This window comes from Elgaria multicarinata, chromosome 3 (genome assembly GCF_023053635.1).
Source record: "Elgaria multicarinata webbii isolate HBS135686 ecotype San Diego chromosome 3, rElgMul1.1.pri, whole genome shotgun sequence".
Taxonomy (NCBI): domain Eukaryota; kingdom Metazoa; phylum Chordata; class Lepidosauria; order Squamata; family Anguidae; genus Elgaria; species Elgaria multicarinata.
Window position 1 is genome coordinate 80876620 of NC_086173.1, and position 21869 is coordinate 80898488.

At 40.8% G+C, this 21869-nt stretch overlaps 1 protein-coding gene across 1 annotated transcript; it reads left to right on the forward strand.

Moving 5' to 3' along the window:
* Positions 1–1931: 1931 nt before the first annotated feature.
* Positions 1932–21663, forward strand: MEIKIN (meiotic kinetochore factor). Its single transcript, XM_063123301.1, has 12 exons — positions 1932–1996; positions 2853–3072; positions 6663–6753; positions 7236–7311; positions 8203–8263; positions 8788–8928; positions 9495–9620; positions 14143–14237; positions 16963–17145; positions 18518–18601; positions 20599–20722; positions 21491–21663. The coding sequence occupies exons 2-12, from the start codon at positions 2889–2891 to the stop codon at positions 21535–21537; spliced, it is 1212 nt and encodes a 403-aa protein (XP_062979371.1). The 5' UTR covers positions 1932–1996; positions 2853–2888; the 3' UTR covers positions 21538–21663.
* Positions 21664–21869: the final 206 nt, after the last annotated feature.

Here is a 21869-nt window from a genome sequence, read left to right on the forward strand (position 1 = left end):
AAGGGTTTGGCATATACTACTGTGCATGATTCTGCTCAGTATATAAAATAAAATCCTGTCATGTTTTATAAAAGTCAGGTATTTTGACTTCGGCTAATTTTATGGCATTTTTTTTCTGTCAAGGCTACGTGCTATAATTTCATATACCATGATTTCAATGTATTCCTACTTTGGGCTATGAGCCTGTTGATTTGCAGATGGTCCCTAAAAGGATTTCCTAAGACCATTTGGAATGAACCAAAGTGTTTCAATGACCACTCAATGTCCTTCATTTTAGTATGTCCCCAGGGCACATTTTCCCTCAGTCAAGCAAGCCCGTCAACATGAAAGGAAACTGCATTCCAGCATCTGAGGAAGGCACATAAAAGGCATTTAGCTGGTTCTGGCATTTAAAAACATTGGACAAGGAGCAAAGGCTGGTTCTAATGGGACAAATGTCATCTCAGCTTTAATGTCATGCGGATGGGGAAGTCGTTTTTGTGGGAGAAGTGACACAGAGCTAGTCTCATGGCTGCTCCTTAAGCTATTTGCTGAGCCCCAGCATCCTGCTCCTCACAGAGGCCAACCTTACCAAATGACTTCAGGAAGACCCCAAACAGGGCATGATAATACAATAGTCCTCTTCTGCTGTTGCTCCCCAGCAAATGGTATGCAGAAGCATGTATCCTATTTAGGATCAGGGTGCTGTTCTCACGCTAAAAGCCATATTTACTATTGCCTGCTTCATGTAGCAGTGATGTAAATAACCTGAAGAAGTATTTTCTTGACATATAAGCAGTAAATTATGCTCATATGTATATATACACGTATCACTAGAATTTTAGGGGGGAAATAAACAGATTAGAATAACATTTCAGAACTTTTTTTTTGCTGTCACAGCGAGTCTCTGCAAAGCTTGATTCAATAATAATATATGCCCTCAAATGAGACAAATCTACTAAAATTTGGCTACACACGCACACCATTTGAGAGAGAGAGAGAGAGAGAGAGAGAGAGAGAGAGAGAGAGATGGGCGGCATAAATATGTAATAAATAAAATGTATATAAGTCTAAGAATCTGCACACACAATCACGATATTATCAGTTTATAACATCAGTTGTTGGGCGGATTAGAAATGTAATTAAACAAACAACATGTATTTCTGTAAACCTACTGAGATTTCTAGCCCTGGTTTAGAAGCTGAGCAAAGAGAGGCGCGGAGGAGGGGGGGGGGAACTATAGCCCAGTCCAGTGGAGGCTGGTGTCTCCGATTTCGGTGGAGGTATAAATCCATTCTGGGCTTCAATCAGAATCTCCCAGCATTCCAAAACTGCTGAACCCTATCCCCAAAATAGGTTCAGCGCCTTGTATAGCTCCTTTAGAGTTCTGGCTGGTTCCGACTGAAACCCAGAATGAATTCACAGCCCCACCGAAATCGGAGCCACCAGTCTCCACTGGTACGGTCACCATACGGCTCTAGCTTTTTCAGGCTGTGAAAGGGCTAATTCACGAATGGGGCGGGACTAGTGAGTGAGCGGCCGGATGAATGGCCTGCTGCTGCTGTTGTTTTAACCCGGTCCTGAATGCTGATTGGATGGCGTCGGCGTCGGGCGGCGCCGCCTGCCTATCAGAACTCCCCGGAGTCATTTTGTTCCAAAAGCCACTAGGGGGCTGCGTTCAATTGCTTGTGAGGCATGCGCGAGGGAGGTTTGTGCGTTCTTGTTATATTGTGAGGCGAACGAACGCTGAAAGTTGGCGCTTTGGAGACAAATGTCTGGCTCTTTTGAAGGAATCTTTCCTGTGGGAATGTGAACGGGGAGTCACTGAGACACCCATAGCTGGAATGATCAGGTCGATGGCCACCGTGGCTTCACTTACACATTCAGTCAGAGCCTTGGCTATACGAGTTTCAGAAGCCAGGTGGAAAGTCTTAATGAAGTGATATTGGGAAGGTTGGAGAAAGTATCCGAGTCTAAACCAAGTCAAGTGTAAATGATAAGGCATCATTGCACACGTGTATGTAATCCATGTTGGTTTGGGTCGTGTTTTGTGATTTGCAGTTGGGTTTGAATCTGGGTGCCTTTATTTCTTTATTGTGTTTTTATACTGCCTACTAGCCAAAGCTCTCTGGGCACTTCACAACAATTAAAACCGTAACATATAATATGATAGCATATAATTTAAAAGTTTAAAATTACAATATAAAATAAAAGGTTTTCTTCTGCCACACACACTGTCGGTTCTTCACTGCTACTATTCCTGCTCTCTCCGAATCAGGCAGGTTTGCTGATACCTGATACAATTGCTAGTGCTGAGCTGTGTGTGTAAACATTATTTAAAGGAGTCTAAAGCATTTAGCATCCTTTTGGGTGTCTGTAGAACAGATTTACAGTGCAATCCTCTCCATGTCTACTCAAGTAAGCTCTATTAAGTTAAATGGGATTTATGCCCAGGTAAGTAGGTATAGGATTGCAGCCTTAGATTAATAATCCCATAGAATTTCCTGTTGTGTAGTCTAGGCTTGGCACTCTTGAAAAGAACAATTTGTGAACTTGTTTCTGGACACTGTAAATCGCTCTGTTTAGCTATTGCAACCCATTGGCAGGTTTGCCCCATTTTTCATTTGTATAAAGCAGACTTGATGAGTTACACTTCATTTCTTCTGTGGCATTTATACTTAGATTCCCTTAGATTAGACTTCCCCAGTTTGCTGCTCTCTAGATGCCTTGGACTTCAACTCCCATCAACTCCAGCTAGTGTGGCCAAAGTTCAGAAATTCTGGGAGTTGTACACCAAAACATCTGTTGGGCAGCAGACTGTCATTGACTCTGATCTTGTGTATACTTACTATGGTCTCTTAATGTTGTTGTAGGCAGTGTTGCTGTAGAGGGGAGAGCAAACAAAGAAGATGGACTGGATGAAATTGCGTTCCTATTCCCGGAAGAGGCAGGCTCAAAGGAATGTACATTGCCCTTCTCCTCTGCCAAGTGTGGCAGCATCTGCTGTTATGGGCAGAAGGAATGAAAAAGCCAAAGGACCTCAACAATGCCAAAAACTGCTTTCCAAGCTGAGATGGAAATCTCGTGCCAGAAGTAATCATTTGCATCTTATGCAACTAGTTTGACATTACCCATCACTTCCCTGTGTGTCTGAATTAAATGTAATATTTGCTGGGTCTTTGTGCATAGGTATAAATGGATCCATCCTACCCACTAACTGCTCTTTAATACATGTGTAGGGGTGAAAAATTAATCCTAATACAGTCGATATATAAAGTGCTTAATTTGTGAAATTTGGGATTCTCAGTCAGTTTCCTTCTGCCATATGGCAAGCTGCCTTTGAGAGTCAGGGGAGTGTCAAAACCCATTTGCCTGATGCAGGAAGTTTATCCAAAGTGTATTGGGGGCGGGGGAGTGAGGAAAGAATACTGCTGGATACAGTCATGGCACAATCCTATGCAAGGAGCATGCAAATTTGCATTAAAATAAGACACATGCTCCCTGGTCTCTAGGGGGCAGAAATTGCCCCCTTCTGAAGTTGCCCACTCCTGATCTAAGGGTTAGAGCAGGGGAAACTGCAGTCCTTCAGATATTGTTGGATTCCAAGTCCCATCAAGCCCAGCTAATAGGGATGAAGGGAGTTGAAATCCAGTAATATCTGGAGGACCACTAGTCCACTAGCCCTTAATTAGGACTTTGAAAGGTATTTGCTTTAAAAATGGCAAATGTCGTATTTGCTGCTTTATACACTCCTCCAGCCTTTGATTATGCATTCTTAAGAGGCATTGGAATGGGATAATGGTGTGTCCTGTTTGTGTTTGAGTAAGAGGAATTGAGCCTTCGGATTCATGTTAGATACATATTGCATATAAATATTGCCCTTATACAAACTGGACACTGATGGCATAATTCAAGCCTGGTGATTGGCTCAGGACTGCTCTTTTGGATATTTCAGATGCCATTTATTATAGAAAAGTGTTTTTTCAACCGTAGTTGAAAGCAACCATCTTTATGAGAGCACATCTGTTTTTATCAATCACCAAAACAACTTGCCTCCCTTTAAATGCAAAGAACAGATGGTAAATCTGAATATAGTTACGCAAACATAAGTCCCATTGTTCCTGGAGGGATATAAGGCTCATATCATGGTGATATATCCCTCGAGATGATCACATGCTAAAGGGTGCCTTTGAAAATGGACATTGCCATAGCCTTAACACGTAGGCTATGCTTATGAAATTCTCTCCCCACATAAATGATATAGGGAAATTCTGCCTCCTCAAAAATGTTCATAGAGTTCAACGTAGATGGCTTCTGTAACTGCACACAGTGAAAGTCATGGCTGTAGCCTGATTATTCACAAAGTGTATTAAACTGATTTGTCAGAAGGGGGAGCATTTCCCCTTTTGAAAATACAATGAAGTTGGGACTTACTGCAACCAAATGCCCTCACTTTTATTTTTTTTAATAATCTGAGAAAAAAAACTGATGGCAGTTAATGGGTGCAAAAGAGTTGTTCCTTCCTACGCATCTCTAGAGAGTTTATAGATGGATTTTTCAGTTCTATTAAGGTGTTCTTTCAAGTCATGTCTTTTATAGAGTTTTCACTTGCTTTCACTCTTAATTTGCTGAAGTTGAGTTTTTGTTACCTGGGTTTCCCCCCCCCCCCCCCATGTGGAACTAATTACAACCTGCTGAATCTACTAAAGGATGGATTAACATGTTGATTTGGGATTGCAGAGCTGAAGGGCAGCACACTGTAGCCTCTGTCACCAACCTTGTAAAACACCTTGAAATCAATGCGGTGATCACTAGAAGCCAACATGGATTTGTCAAGAACAAGCCCTGTCAGACAAATTTGATCTCATTTTTTGATAAGGTAACCTCCCTTGTGGACCGTGGGAACGCTGTGGACGTCATATATCTTGACTTCAGCAAAGCTTTTGACAAAGTACCACATGACATTCTGGTTAACAAACTAGCTAAAAGTGGGCTAGATGGAACAACTATTAGGTGGATTCACAGTTGGCTACAGAATCGGACTCAAAGAGTATTTATCAATGGAACCTTCTCAAACTGGGGAGAGGCAACGAGTGGGGTACCGCAGGGCTCAGTCCTGGACCCAGTGCTCTTCAACATTTTTATTAATGATTTGGACGAGGAGGTGCAGGAAACGCTGATCAAATTTGCAGATGACACAAAATTGGGTGGGATAGCTAATACCCTGGAAGACAGAAACAAACTTCAAAGTGATCTTGATAGGCTGGAGTGCTGGGCTGAAAACAACAGGATGAAATTTAATAGGGATAAATGCCAAGTTCTACATTTAGGAAATAGAAACCAAAGGAACAGTTACAAGATGGGGGATACTTGGCTCAGCAATACTACAAACGAGAAGGATCTTGGAATTGTTGTAGATTGCAAGCTGAATATGAGCCAACAGTGTGATATGGCTGCAAGAAAGGCAAATGCTATTTTGGGCTGCATTAATAGAAGTATAGCTTCCAAATCACGTGAGGTACTGGTTCCTCTCTATTCGGCCCTGGTTAGGCCTCATCTAGAGTATTGCGTCCAGTTCTGGGCTCCACAATTCAAGAAGGACGCAGACAAGCTAGAGCGTGTTCAGAGGAGGGCGACCAGGATGATCAGGGGTCTGGAAACAAAGCCCTATGAAGAGAGACTGAAAGAACTGGGCATATTTAGCCTGGAGAAGAGAAGACATGATAGCACTCTTCCAATACTTAAAAGGTTGTCACACAGAGGAGGGCCAGGATCTCTTCTTGATCCTCCCAGAGTGCAGGACACGGAATAATGGACTCAAGTTAAAGGAAGCCAGATTCCGGCTGGACATCAGGAAAAACTTCCTGACTGTTAGAGCAGTGCGACAATGGAATCAGTTACCTAGGGAGGTTGTGGGCTCTCCCACACTAGAGGTCTTCAAGAGGCAGCTGGACAACCATCTGTCAGGGATGCTTTAGGGTGGATTCCTGCATTGAGCAGGGGGTTGGACTCGATGGCCTTGTAGGCCCCTTCCAACTCGGCTATTCTATGATTCTATGAACCCGGAAAAAGATCATGGCCAGCAGATGACCAGCCTGGCCCCATGCATCAGCCAGAGAAGGAAGAGCTGCAGGGAGCATGCTTCATCCTTCCCTGCTGCCAGAAAGAACATATATAAGAACTCTGTAACTAGTGTCTGGGTTTGCTTTTTTCCTCCTCTCTCTCAATCCCATTTCCTTTTGTGCCCTGTCTTTTGGATTGTAAACCTGAGGGCAGGGACAGTCTTACTACAGATCTTTGTAAGCCACTCTGGGAGCCATTTTTGGCTGAAGAGTGGGGTAAAAATAGAGATGATGATGATGATTTCGAAGTGAGAGAGTGTGTGTGAGAGAGAGAGACAGGCAGAGGATAGATTCTTCCTTTTTAAATGTCAAAACAAGTCCTTTGGCTGGGTGTAGGACTTTCCGTTAAGTTCAATTTATAATGATGTTCCCTGCCTCAATCCAAAGGGAGAGTCAAGTAAGAAATAAATATATTATTATTGTTGTTATTATTGTTGTTGTTATTATTAATTTATTATTGTTATTATTATAAGACAGAAGGTCTTAAACGTGCAATAATTCTTTCTGCATGGTGGTGTTTGTGGTAATCTAGTGTTTGTAAATGTTTATTTTTTTCCATAGGGCAACAGGGAAATGCCATTCCAGCAGCATTACCAAAAATTCAAGAAACCTCTGAGGTGACGCAGATGGACTGCCTTTCAGTTGAACAAAGGTATGCTATAGTAGTCATTCCAAATAGTCTATTATGTGATTTAGGTGCACTTCTAGACTAGAGACTCTTGTATGAATTGTACTTAGAGACATTCTAGCCAGGACAGGAATCACATGCCCTGTTTCCACAGCATTCCATATTTTAATCTTATATCAATTTTGCTGCGTGGTTTTATCCTGGTTGTGCTTTTTATACTGTATTTTGTATTTGTGCTTTTAACCTGTTGGTTGTTTTATTATGGTTTTAATTTTTGTGAACCGCCCAGAGAGCTTCGGCTATTGGGCGGTATAAAAATATAATAAATAAATAATAAATAAATAAATTCCTTGAGCAACCATAATGTGAGTGTTGATGATTTGTATTCAGCTCCAAATTAAGAGCAGTCCTTGTTTTTCCGGACGAGGATCCAAATATCAGAAAAGATTTTAAATGGCCTGTGGAAAATATAGGCCCCTAATTGTGTGGTATTCTTTTCTTAATAGTGTTGAATTAAATTATAATGAAAACAGATGTGTGGAGGAGAATATAGATATCAACGAAACGGATGCTACAGTGAAGGTATGAATATTATTATTAAATCTCTGAAACCCCAATACATCTGACTGTGGAAGCACAGGTGGTGGCAGTAGCCAGAGTTCCTTTTACCAACGTCAGTTGTAACATCAGCTGTAACCCTATCCAGGGAAAGTGGATCTAGCCTCAGTTATGCACGCACTCGTTATATTCAGTCTGGACCTCTCTAATGCGCTCTACGTGGGGCTGTCTTTGAAAACTACTTAGACGCTTCAGCTTGTACAGAATGTGGCTGCTCAAGCCCTTGTTAGGTCTAGATGAATGGATCATATTACATTAGCTCTGTATCAGCTGCAATGGTTGCCAATCCTTGTCTGAGCCTGATTAATAGTGCTGGCGTTTAACTTTAAAGCCCTAGATGGAATGGGGGCAGGTTATTTGGATACATATGATCCCAGTAAAGCCCACCTACATCTGTATGGACTTATCTGTGCTTTAAGATCATCTTTGCAGGTTCTACTCATTAACTGCCATTAAGATCAGTAAAGTTGGTGGGTTCTAAAACTATGACTTTATCAGTTGGTCCCTATCCTATGGAATTCCCTCCAAAGGGATATATGGCTGGCCTCATCCATGACTGCTTTTAAGAGAGCTTCAGAAGCATTCTTCTTCTGTCTGGCTTTTAATTGAAAATGCGTTCTGCAAGCAAGTAGCAGAAATGATGAAGAAGAAGAGGTGGAGGAGGAGCAATAGCAGCTGGTGACAAAGGTGGTGAGAAGGTAGACTCGCTGAGAGAGTGGGCCCATTGAGGGTATCTTGCCTAATGGTCCTCCAAAACCTGGAGCCAGCACTATAAATTCTGTATACTGATATGGGAAAATGTTGGTTGTGTTAACGTTGTGCTTTGTCATCCGCAACTTTCACTGTTGGCCTTAGGATTCTTTGCAGCTGAACTCTGCAAGTAAAGAGAGTCCAGGAAATAACGAAACTACTTCAGGTGAGTGTGCCTAAATCTACTGGAATCAAGAACATTTTACTTCCAAGTATGTCTTGAAGATTTGACTTCTTTTCAGTAACTAAATTTAATTGTTTTGAGCTGCTGTATATTGCCTTGCTAGTATAGGAAGTGTAGCAATGGTTGAAATGAAATATTTTTTTTTCTGGGTTCATTGCAAAATGCTGGCTGTTATCTTTAGAGCTCCAAATGACTGGAGACCAGGTTATTTGAAGGAATTCCTGCACCTTTATGTATCTGGCTGGGCATTATGATTGACCACAGAGGCCCTACTCACATATGCGTTGGCTGGCATGAGAAATGGGCTCTTTTTGGTGGTGGCTGTCATTGTGGGATTCCCTGCCTTGGGAAGTGCATTTGGTTCTCTTAAGGCACAATCCTGTAGGGATGCTCATCAGCCTCTGAACTCAAAATTGAATTTGTACGCCTTTACTGGAAGATAGTGTTATGCAATAGTAGTCATTTCAAGACGGAACAATGTGTTTATGTTTTGCCATTAATTCCAGGAATGACTTTGCCCACTGGTGTTTCATACTTCCTGCTGGACTGTTTGGATGTGGATTCTACCAGGGACTCTGATACAGAACCTAGTGATTGTACAAGTAGTTATTCATCACCCGAAATATTCAGGGATGAAAGAGATTTAGGTATGCACTGTTCATGTTGTACATGTGGGAGGAAACTGGTTGAGGAAGACTGTGTGAATCTATATTTTTTCTGTGCAAATTAGAATATATGGAATCGATTTGTTTTATTTTTATTTCCTCGGTCAGGTGCTTAGTATAAAGTGGGCAAAGCTGCCCCAATAGACTGTTGCCAATTGCCTCCTCATATGTGGGGTGTGGGGGCAGATGGAGGCTGCTGCTTTAATCAAAATCATAAATTCAGAATGCCCACCTCCTTCTTGAGATGTTTGATCTGGCAATTCCTGATTTAAACTGAATTTTCTGCTTGCCCAGTTCTGGAGATATGCCCATTCCACCATGTATTGGCAGCCAAACAATTTGTTCAGATTATACTCTCAAGAACTGATTGGAGGGGAGATCTGAAATCTTTACATACATCTTATGCCCCAATCGTCAGCATCTTGTTAACTGCCACTGAAATCTATGGGAGTCGTTCCAGGGCCATTTTCTTCCAAGTGTATGTTAACCTTGCAGAACTTCATGCATTTCCAAAACAGGAGGGCAACCATATTGTCTTCTGTGTACAGAAGGAAACACTGCTAGTCCTGAAGGAGGAAGCCCTCTTAGATGCAAAAATTCAACCCTCTTAGATACCAGCAAAGCCATCAACATAGACAGGATGCTGCATCTGCCAAATCTTTCAAAGGTATCGGGTAAGATCTGAGTATAAATTTGACATTAAGGGTTGCATCAACACCCATCAGCCTGTGTCTGAGCATGGCCAGTGATCAAGGATGATGGGAGTTGTAGTCCAATTACATCTATTGGGGCACAGGTTCCTCATCCCTGTTGCAACAGAAGAGCTAGTGTCCTTTAAAAATATAGAGAGAATATCTTTGCCCAGAGATTCTCTATATTCAGGAATAGGCAACCTAGAACCCTCCAGATGCTTTTGAATACACCTCCCATAATTGCTTACCATTGGCCATGGTGGCTGGGGCTTATCAGACTTGTAGCCCAAAACATGTAGAGGGCACCCAGATTGCCTAGTCGTGCTCTGTGCCGTTATAAATGGATGAATAAGACACCTCCCAAAGCATTTTCCTGAGCTATGCAGGGTGCTAACTGTTGATAACCTGTGTCTGTCTGGAAATAAAATGGGGTGGGAATTGGATGAGACAGGCAGTGAGCACGTGAGAGATTAAGTACTGCTTCTTGCCACTTGTCCCATGCAAATCATCATCATTCCACCTCTCTCTGAGCAGAGAAGCAGGGCCTGGGCCTCCCAGATTTTGCTTCTGAACGCTTAATTTGGCCTAAGGCAATTGAGGGATGCCACCTGCACTTTGTCATGTTGTAGTATTATGATCACTGCTTTTTCTTATCTTGACCATACTCCTTTATTGAATTTAATCTCCACTTTAGGAGGTCGAGACCGGAGTGTAACAAGGTAATATAGAAGTAGATTTATTTAATTTTTGGCTACTGTTCTTCGTCTTAATGTAAGAATTTCTTTCCCTCATGTTGGAAGTTTTTGCCAACATACAACCACAAAACAGTGGTTTCTATAAATTAAGACATGGTTATAGGCAACCTTGCTGGGGTCTAAATGTGTTCCCTTGCACACTACAGTCCCAATCTAATAATTCCTGCGCCCTGCACCTGTGCACATAAACATTGCTATGTATGAAGATCTTTCAGACATCACCCTAATCTGCCATCCTCAACAGGGGATTGGTGCTGTCAAAGCTGAGAGGGGTAACTGTTCAGCACTGTGTGTGTGGTCCCAACAATTCAGACCATAGTAACTATAGTAACCTTTTGCTCATGTGATTCTGGATGTGATCACACTTGGCTATGAGTACCTGATGTCAGTGTCCGTTTATATTGCATCCTGCAGTTTTTTTAAATAATCAAAAACTTTCAGAGTTTCACGTTAGGCCATTCCACACATTCAGTTTTGTTTTCCCATGATTACTCCCCCAGAAGCCTTTGTTCCGAGAATGTTTTGTATGAACCCTGGGTGCTTCTCCCATTACTGTAACCTGTGCTTGGGAGAAATTCCTTCAATTGTGGCAGCTGCTGCCTCAGTTGTGGAAATTGTTGCTGAGATGCAGCAACTTTAAATTTGTAATTTTGCATTGCTGCTGTTTTTATCTGGTTGAGCTTTTATATTGTATTTTATATTATGGTTTTATACTGTTGTTTTATACTTTGAATGGTTTTAATTTTTGTGAACCGCCCAGAGAGCTCCGGCTATTGGGTGGTATAGAAATGTAATAAATAAATAAATAAATAAATAAATAAACTGTAGCCATGGAGATCCCCATCTTCTAGAAGGCGTTTCCCACATAAATGCATCCCTTGGGATGCTGGTGGAGCATCATGTTAGGACAAAGTTGACCATATGAATTGGCCTCTTGGCTGATTTGCCAATATGTTTTCACTACATATAAAGTGCTGTTGGCTAATTGGCGAAGAAATACCTCTGATCTTCAACTGTGGAAACTTTTATGAGCAGCTAGCCTTGTAACTACTTTCTTAGCTTTTGAATGGTAAAAAAACCAACATGATAGAAGCTAATGCTTTAGTTTTTCCATCAGCGACAGACCATGCAAGCAGAAACTGCATTCTGAATTGACTAATGCTTCAACTGTAGGAACAGGTAAATAATACCGTTGAAAATAAACAAATTGCCATGTGCAAATTAGTGATGCCGCTGACAGATTTGGTTTTGTTATAAGGCATTGAAATAGATTCATGTCAAAGGGCCCATGGTATGATGATAACCCCAAATGTTGCCCTTCTAATAATACTTCAAATAACTCCTCTTTGCCTGCACTTAGAGGTTTTCTAGATGAGGCTTTTATTGTGCGCTCATCATTCCTCACTCATGGTTGTTTACAGGTGCTTTAATGAAGTCACTGTTCAGTTTCGCCTGTTTTTTAAAAGCAATTTCACAGGGCGGGTTTTGGAGCGAGGGAAAGTCAAGTGGTTTTTTTGGGTTTTGTTTGCCAAAGTGAAACAAAGAGCAAGTCCCTACCAGTGTAGTTGCATTATTTCACTATACCAAAGTGCCACCTAGAAGTTATGTAGTGGAAAGTACAGAAAGACAGGGAAAAGCTCCCATCTTAATTCTGCTGTAAAACAGTGGGTTAAACAGCTTCACTGACATTCCCTTAACTTAAAATATCTTCTTTCTCCTCATCTTATCATTTCTTCATTGACTTCAGTGAAGCAGTGTGCAAGTTCTGTATTGTGTACACATCCCACGTTGCTAATTCTGGTGCAACACCCTTGAGGCTGTGTAATACTTCCCTCCACCCCTCACCCCCCCACACACATTTTTTTTAAAGAATCTCGTACATGATTCCCGAGGCACATTCATACTTGCAAGTATTTTCTGGTCAGGGTTCCACAAATGTATATCCAGACTTGGTAGCCATCAATAATTTCTACTAGTCATTGCAAATATTTGTCCAGTAAAGATAGCACAAAATATGTATAGCTTTTAAAATAATTGCAAAATAAATTATTTTTGAGACAATTGGACTAGCCTAAGAAACAACATTCTAAACGTTGCAAGGTCTACTCAGGCTACACTCCTGTGGGCTATGCAAAGGCCCCATGTTGTTGTTGAGGGCCCTTCCCAGAGTATGTATATGATTATTACAGTTGCCCATTTATTTACTTTTTTGTTAAAAATATACTTTCTTTTCGACAACAAAATGGTGCAAGTAAATGTGTTTAGCAGACTCCATTGGACTCCTGTAATCATGATGGTGCTATGATTTAAGTGAGTTTAAAATGGAAAATTGCGCATGATCAGAATATTTATTTTTCTTATCAGGATTGCAAATAGTGTTTTTGTTTGTTTGCTTGCTTTAACATATGAGGAATGTAGAAGCATTTGTAAAGCATAGAATGGCAGCAGGAAAGGGGAGGCGAAGAGAAATGTTAATTGGGGGGTTCCCAACTGAAGTTATACACAAGGCCATCTAAACCCCACCCCGACTATTACATCAAGGGTCTAAAATTACCTAGCAGCACCAATTATTGTTCCCTTACAAGACTGACTCCCTGCATGTATTTAGAGAACGTAGTCATTCCCCTGCCCTACAAACAAACAAACAAAAACAGGCTTGCTTTCCCCTGAACTCCCATCAGCAGATCTTCACAAAAATACTCCATGCCCCCCGCCATGCACTCTTTTGCCACAGGCATTCACTTCATTCTGTGCACCAACAGAGAGTGTCACTTGCACTAAAGCACAGTCCACTGGAATTTTGTTTTCAGCACCTAGAGTTATAAAAAGGCTAGTGAACAAAACCTTTTGCCACTAGATGAAGTCCGTTCCGTTTTTTCTGCCAGCTCCTTTCCTTACTGCAGCTATCAAGTTCCTTCTCCCTTCTCTCTCCACCCTTTCAATCTTTAATCAGTCTTGGGAGGACAAAGCTGAGGGAGCTTGTGCAAAAATGGCTCTCCCCCTCTTCCCACTTTCTGCAGTGGGAAATAGGGTGTGTGTGAAAAAGCCAGCTAGGATGTGAGTTCAGGAAGGGACTGGAGGGTAGCTATAGAGGAGGTGAGTAGATGAGCATGAAGCAGAACTAAAACAGAAGTGGGGTGGGGTGGGGGAATAACAAGGGTGTTTAAAAATGCCATGGCCTCTCCCAACTCAAGTCAAGCAACCAAAGACTGGGATGTGGCTGGATTATTGGCACAGTAGCAGGAGCTGGTCTCAGACTGGCTGCTAATACGAGAAATGCTGGCAAAACTGCAAAATACTGTGGCTTTCTTTGGCTGTTGCAGCCTGCACCCCATCTCTTCTTGGTTGCCATGGTAACCATAGCTGTGAAAACTGATTCATCCAGAATAACTGGAACCACCCTGTCTTCATAGTTGCAACCACAAATACCATTTTAGAATCTCATTCCACCCATGTGTAAAGATTTTGAGTGAAAAAGCTCAGAAACCGGGGCTAAATGAGGGATGCTGCAACCCACAAAAATGCAGCTCAAAATGGAGCCTGGCAAGGGGCAGGGCCAATCAGTTCAGGCTATTTTGAATGCCACACTAGAGGCCTTCAAGAGGCAGCTGGACAACCATCTGTCAGGGATGCTTTAGGGTGGATTCCTGCATTGAGCAGGGGGTTGGACTCGATGGCCTTGTAGGCCCCTTCCAACTCAGCTATTCTATGATTTGAATTGTGATTTTGTTGTTGTTGCTGTTTTGCAGGAGGGGAAGTGTGCAAAATTTTGTTTGCGAAGGAAAAAACACCTGAGTCACAACCTTCTGGAGCCTTGTCACTGTCTCCAGCGCCGAAAAGACAGGTGATGGTTTTAACACCCATAGGCTGCCTTGTGTGAATTGTGGTTATTGCCAGTGCTCACTGGTCTCTGTATTGACTGGAATCCCTTTTGTTCTGAACAGAAGCTTGGTAGGGAGAAATCATGCATCTTCCCTGATTGTAGCTATCCTTGTGAGATTTTTTTCAGTTGAAGCATTAAATGTTTGCTGCCAGGCAGTTAGGAAAAGGTCGCCTTTCCAGGCCAGGTTTTGACAACTATAAGCTGTCATGAAGCATTCCTACTTATTATCAAATCTGGGCAAGAAGTGAGGCAACCGTTTCCACATGTCAAATTTGATGATACAACTGCAGGATGACTACAGGACCATCCCATGACTCCTTGGAATATTAAGCTGGCATTAATGAGAGCAGGTTTATTCAGCCTGGGATTATAATTGATCATTTACCTTAATCATCTAGGGCAGGGTCTCTATTAGGGGCAGAACTCCATGTAACTTTAGCCAAAAGTCTTGCCAGTTAATAGTACTATGGGGAAATATTTGCAGGTGGAAATCAACAGGTAGGAGAAGGCATTACTTAACTTTTCTCCTTCTTGCTGATTTTGCCCACACAGTTCCTCTTCTCAGCCTCCCACCACCACCACCACACACTAGACTTATTTCCATTTTTGAAGTTGGCTCAGGTGACAGAGATGGAAAAGCATTGGTTGTTGGGAGAAGAAGCAGAATAAGAATTAGGAAGTGGGGAAAGGGTTATGCTTCCCCCCAACCTAAAACTGATTGCCAGATATGAATGCCTCCCTCACATGCAGCAGCTTCCCAAGGCCAATACAGGGAACTTTGGCTTGCCTGCTAAAATGTGGTGCTACCCTAAAACTAGTGGTATCGTAAACGCGCTTCCAAATAAACTCAATCTACATCTAGATTTTTATTATAGTAAGGATGGGGAACTTGTGGCACTCCAGAGGTTTTGACTTACAACTCCCATCAGCCCTAGCAGCATAGCTGATTGTGATGGTTCATGGGTGTTGTAGGCCAAAACTTGTAGGGTGGCACAAGTTGCCCATCCCTGCATTGTAGCATTAATTGATTTTTTTTTATGGGTAATGATTTCTGACACAATCAATTTAAGAATTTTATACTTAAGTTTCTGGCCCCTTCCAGGGTGGATAAAAATCAATGATTTTTTAAAAATAAATTAAAAAACCCAGATTTTTAAAATTTAAATCGGATTTTTAAAAATTTAAATCGGATTTTTTTAATAAAATGATTTTTGAGGAAAAATCTATCTAAAGATTGTTTTCTATTTAAGATACATTATAGTCCAAATGTTATTCATCATAAAATAAGGATTAGTTTTTAATTATCTAGCATGAGCCTGTATATTCATGCAATGTTTAAATTTTTTGGTAAATGAATTCCATTAATCCATTCACAATGTCATGCTCTTCCAGAGGTTTCTGTAAGATTATTGGCAATTTTTCTATCTAGAAGATATTATCACAATGCTTAGTTTTACAGTTCTCAAAACTGAATTTGTGTCTGTAGAGATCACAATTCCATTGTTCCTTTGCAAATCTATGTACACAGAATCAACCCCTTACCTCTTAAGTGCTAAGTTTCAAAAAAATTAATGAAGAGATTGTTGGGAGTGGAATAGATCTGCACAAGAAGCTAAAATTTAAACTAATCTGAAAAGTTGTTATTCTAAAAATGAAACCTTCATCTGGTTGTAAATATTAAGATTATACCAGCAAGAATGAGTCTGTGGTAACTCTGAGTTGTGTAAAATATAGCAAGGAAGAGTGCACTTTGGGGGGGGGGGGAGTCACATGATTAAATCGAGTCTTTCTGAGTAGTGATTTAAATCATGATTTAAATCAAATCTACCCTGGGCCCATCACATTCAAATAGTTTAAACCTTAAAAGAAAATATCAGAATTAAAATTGTCACATTTTCTTGTCCCTGGCCTAAATAGGCACCCTAATGAAAATGTTTTAAAAGGCTCCTGGTAATGATTACTCTCAACATTTGGTGATCACCTGATTTTGTAGCAAGCTATGAAATTTCTTCCTATCCAGGATCTGGTCAATGTATATTACCGGTTCTGATAATCGGGCACAGTTCACTCCTGCCCCGCCTCTCGCTTTTGTTTCTCTATGACTCCTTAAATAGTTGATAGCGTAAGCTGATTCAAACAGCCATTTTGTCTCCACGCTGGGATTTTGGCATTGCAGTTGGTCTGTGTTCTGTGCCAAGTTCATTTCAGGCACTTGTCCTGTTTTCAAGGAACACAAAATCGTCAAGCGAGCAGAACACTGTGAAATGTCAAACTGTATGTTTTAAATGTTTTGGGTGGCCATCTTTTGGTGGCTGTCCCATATTCTTTTACAATATGCACCTATAAATTGGCCACCCCTCCCTTTGACTTTTATTTCACATAATCCAAGAGCAAATGTAGTGTAGGGTATAAGAGACTATGAAGCAGAAAGCCCTTGATTCAAATCTAAACATTCCTCTCCTGTGGACTCATTAGGCAGCCTTAAGCAAACCGCACGCTCTTCTCCCTCCCTCATCCACCACAATATGGGGGTAATAAATCTGACTTGTCTTAAGCTGTAAGGTGTAAGTGTTACTGAGATAAAATATACAAAGTGATTTGATCACTCAAAATGTTTTCTAAATGCTGTAAGAATGTTCCTTATGGGTGTTGATTTTGCACTAATGTAGAGTACATCTTACTGTAGATTGATGAACAGCAGCCCAGGAAAATGAAGGGCAGGAAAAAAGTAAAGTTCAAAAGCATATTAGAAAGTACAACTTCCTCATCCTCTCATGTTGTATTGGGTTCAGCTGAAAGAAGCCAGCCAGCCATATCTCCTGAGATCACAGATGAAGCGTTTGTCTCCAAACTCCCAGGTGCTGGCATGGTAAGTGCTTTTGTCATGGGCTTCTACCACCAAGCTTAAGACAGTGGAGCTATATTCTGGTGTGGTGCCTGAACAGGGTATACCAACCTTCCTCAACTGTGTGCCTGCCACCTCTTTTGGACTACAACTCCCAGCATTCCTGACCATTGACCATGCTAGCTGAACAGAGAGGGCACGGGTGGCATGCACAGTCCCGTGCCCCTTCTTGCATTTGTATACCCTGTTTAGGCATTTATTTATTTGATTTAAATCCTACCTATACACCCTGAAATGATGTTCAAGGCATGGTGAGAGCTGTAGTCCCATCACAACTGGAGGACCCCATGTTGGGTAAGTCTGGTCTGCAGGATCACACCGTTTCCTCTCGCTGTTCACTCATATCTAGTTCCTAATTTCATAAAGTCCAGGCTAACTTAGAGCTTCTCTATATGAGCAACTTATTTCATGCTTATGATTGGCCACTCACAGAGGTCTGAGGGTCCTTTACATGTTGCTGTCAACCTCCAAGATGTATCCTGCACTTTCCCCAGTAATCTCACTTTTAAAAAGATCAGAGATAATGCACTATTTGAAATTACTGCGGGATATCCCCATTGTGTAAAGTCAGTGTTGTGCTATAATATAGCTACTAGATAGAGCTGTTTTATTCACCTTTATGAAGCCTTGCCTAGAGGAAGTTTTCAATTACAAATCACGTTGTCGAAGTTGGTTGTCATGAGCACTCCCTTTGGGTCTCCTTTTTACTTCTCTCTATTAAAGGATCCCAACCGTGGACCCAATCAGCATACTGCTGCTCACTGGTTCTGTGTTTCATTGACTCTTCCTGGCCCCCCAAAACCAACTCAGCACTCTGCGCTCCACTCTATTCACACTTTTCCTTCACTGCTGCCACCATATATTTCAGTACCTTACCTCAGCTACTTTAAGAATCCAATCCAGTTTATGAAACAAAATAACTTTTATGTAACAAGAAGTAACTTCATGCAGTTTATCAATATTGTGGTTTCATTTATTGCAATACTTGTTTGTTACAATTCTAGTGGGTAGAGTAGGCAAGGATACACGATATACTTGATATATCATGTATCCTTGCCTCCTCTACCCACTAGACAAATCTATCTCCTCCTGTTCCCTCTTTTCCTAAAACAATGAAACTTTGATCGTACTCTGTTCTAAACTCCTTCAACAAACAAACCCAGACTCTCTCACTCTCCACGCACACAACTCCCAACTGCTTCTAACTGCTAACTGTCACACACTTGAATCCAACAGCCAATCGGTAGAGTAATGTTTTTGTATAAAGGAAATTAAATATTTTCAAATTAATAGCTCTAGGAATTCGCTTCTGATACAATTTTGTATGTCTGTATAGGAGATCAGTTCCAGAGCAGTGAACAGAGGAAAAAATAAAGTATTGCTAACAAGTACAGCATTTCTACAGCCAGAAGATTTAGAGGTTGGTGAAATACGTTTACCATAAATATTACTATTTCATTTTGGGTTTTGGTATCCATTTTATGTTTTTCTCCATTGAATGATAAAACTGAAAGAAATATGTTTATATTAAGAACGTGAGGATCTTGGTGTTGCATATTTTAATAAATCCCAAGCAGACTTTAAAAACCACTTTGAGTAACAGTTCATGTTTCTCAGACCGTAGAAAGAGCTGTGTGGAAATTGAGGCCCATTTCTGACTATGCCTTTCCTACATAGAGAATACCCTCTACACAGGCAGAAAAAGCATCCACCATAGTGTGGAAATGGCACATTTGTGGTAGCAAACATTGCAGCTTCCAAATGTGTGGCAAAGTAGGCACTTGTGCAGATTTCACATGTGTTGTGCATAATGTAGAAACAAAGTTGTATATCTGAATGTATCTGTTATGCAAACTGCAAACTAATCTGATTAATTTATTTACATTTTATTCACCCTTCTTCTAAAGAACAAAGGGTGGTAGGCATGGTGGCTTGTCCTTCATGTTACTCTTACAAAAGTCCTATGAGGGATATTTAAAGAAGAGAAAATTGTTTATTGGTTACTTTGGATTTTGCAGATGAAACATACAATGTATATGTAAGTGGGTGTGAAAATTTCTATACCTTATTCAAGCAATTCAGACAAACCATGCTGTCGCACGCAACACTTTAAGCTATGGTTAGAGCTGCTAACCCTGCTGCAGACGGTCTGACCATAGTTAGTGAGTGACCAGGGTTTAGCAAAACACATTGCACAAGACACCTTAAAACCCTGCTGCTTAACCAAAAGCCGTAACCAACAGGCCCATTATATGGTTGGAGGGAATTGTTCAGAATGATTGTACTAGCAGAACAACAACAGCAATAACAAAATATACCATTACAAAAAGGGAGATTAGACTTGACAGAGAGAGACCTCAAGGTGGACTGCATTGTTGAGTGGGGATTTCAACCAAGGTCCCCCAGCCTGGGTCAGCTCTAGCCAACATGTCTCACTGGCTCTTCTAATGGAGAAGGAGAACCTCCCCACCCTCCTCTTTTGCCAGCAAGACCTCTCTTCAAAGCACATACACCCAACAAAGGACATGGTGCGAGGATGGCAATACACAGGGGATGAAGAGCGCTTTAATCCCACGTGGAGAAAATAAGCTTAGACTATCCCTGCTCTAGGAAAACACAAAAAATGGAGGGGAAGAGGCAGGGTGACTGCAGGACAGGCATGATGTCATGTGAGTACCATGCTGCAAAATAGCAAACTAGGCATGTCGATAGTGTGATAAAACGCTGGTGTGATAGAGCCCTATGAAGTCACAAATTTAGCTTGAAAACAATTTTAGAAGCTAGCCTCACCACTGCACAAACTCTTAGATCTGCATTCAAAAAACCCTGCATGTTTGTTTTGCTTTGATATAGCTGGACTTGTCATCCGTGCACAAGGTCTCCCTAAGTGAAGACTTCTTGCCAGTCACAAGTAGTCTGATGTAAATTCAGAAGAAATTGTTCCTGCATCTCTGTCTCCAGAAAGGACTGAATCAGATTATACATCTATTCATTGTTTCCTCTGCTTCAGTGTTAACCTAAAATACCTTGGGATTGCTCTTGTAATACAAACGAAACAGGCAGACTGGAACAGCATTGATTTCAAAACTTAAAATTCCATGTCCTTGACATATGAAGACAGATGTACTATTTAAAGAGATGTCACAGTGTCACACCACTGTATATTTATATATAAATAAAAAGACCAGGGCAGTCCAACTGAAGCAGGAGATCAGGTAAGACTGATGACTGACCCAGAATGTAAGTCCTTCATGCAAAGGTACAGCTAGAGAAGGAAGCCAGGTTTATTTATAAAGACCATGGCAGCCCACCTGGACTTGGGCTGCATTGAAGCAGCTGCTGTCATCAAACTGGAGGCTTCTGCAAGTGAAATAATGTTTCTGGATCTAACCCCATGTTGTCTTCCATTTCTTTCAGTGTTTGCGTAACCCACCAGAAATCTGCTCTATCATTCAAGCTTCACCAGGATTTAGGCCACTGAAAGTTATCCAAGGTCCACGGAGTAGAAAAGCATTGTTTTTCCCACCAGGAGCAACTGAAGGTAAAAGGGAGAAAGAAGGGATACAGAATACCTTTTTATTGTGAGAACTCCGTAAATGGGCATGAGGAATTGCTTAGCTTGGGATTATTATTATTTTGTAAAAAGATCCATAGCTCCTTCATTGGCTGAAGGGGAACACATTACAGCTTGGATTCAAATCCCTGTTTAGCCATGAACTTTCTTGAGTGCCATTTTTATGTAGAAATGTGAGGCACAAATGAAATGAAGTTGATGGGTAGTTTTGGGTAAATCATTATCTCTCACTATCATTTTTTACAAAATGGAGACTATTGTAAGTTGGCCTGCAAAATTTAATCAGACTAATTACATTGAGTAAGGATATGTTTTCATTGGTGGTGCTGAGACTGAAAGGTACATTTGTTAATCTGAAGCCTTTTTGTTGTGTTTGAATAGGGAATAAAAAATCAGGAATAACAGTTGCCCTTCAGTGTTAACAATCAGCTGTAACATATGTATGTTTAAATTCTGATCTTCCTTCAATATTATCAAAAAGGATATTGGTAATATGATCTGTTTTTTGTATTTTTTTTTAATGTGTTACACCCTCCAAAGCCTCAGTGATTATGGATAAGGTGCTGCATTTATCACACCTTGTAGTACAGCTTTGAAAGTTCTCACTCTTCTTTTGTCTTTACTATACCGTTCTAACTTGAACCATTTCTCCCAAGTTCACTGAAATACTGATGCATTTCTCCTAAAAGTAGAGTTGAGAATTCATTCCCAATGCAAATGGAATTATTTTTTCAGATATTATTACAACTTCAAAAAATTGGGCCTACACTAATGATAGATGAGCACTTCTACAGGTCTACAGGACAAGACAGAAAAGCCTATGTAAAGGGTAGAGGAGAAAAAAGAGAAAGAAGCACCTTATGGAACCCTGTACAGCTACAGTTGTATGAACAGTAGGTGCAATCAGGAAAAAATACTGAATGCTATTTGAATGAATGGCAGTGATCTTCTTAATATTATGCTTATGTCCTATAGATGTCAATATTTATTTCTAAGTTTTCAAAGTGTTTGTCTGCTTATAACATTTGCATCATAATCTTATAATCTACATATTTATTAACTTTCCAGAATTTTTAAATCAGTTGCTTGGAAATGACATAGTTGGATATGGGTT

What these genes read in the sequence shown, in the direction of transcription:
- MEIKIN (XM_063123301.1), top strand. Translation starts at nt 2,889, where the DNA reads ATGGACTGGATGAAATTGCGTTCCTATTCCCGGAAGAGGCAGGCTCAA. An exon ending in CAGGGATGAAAGAGATTTAG is followed by an intron (nt 8,929 to 9,494) that starts GTATGCACTGTT and finishes TTCTGTGTACAG; the next exon opens with AAGGAAACACTGCTAGTCCT. An exon ending in TACAGCCAGAAGATTTAGAG is followed by an intron (nt 18,602 to 20,598) that starts GTTGGTGAAATA and finishes CATTTCTTTCAG; the next exon opens with TGTTTGCGTAACCCACCAGA.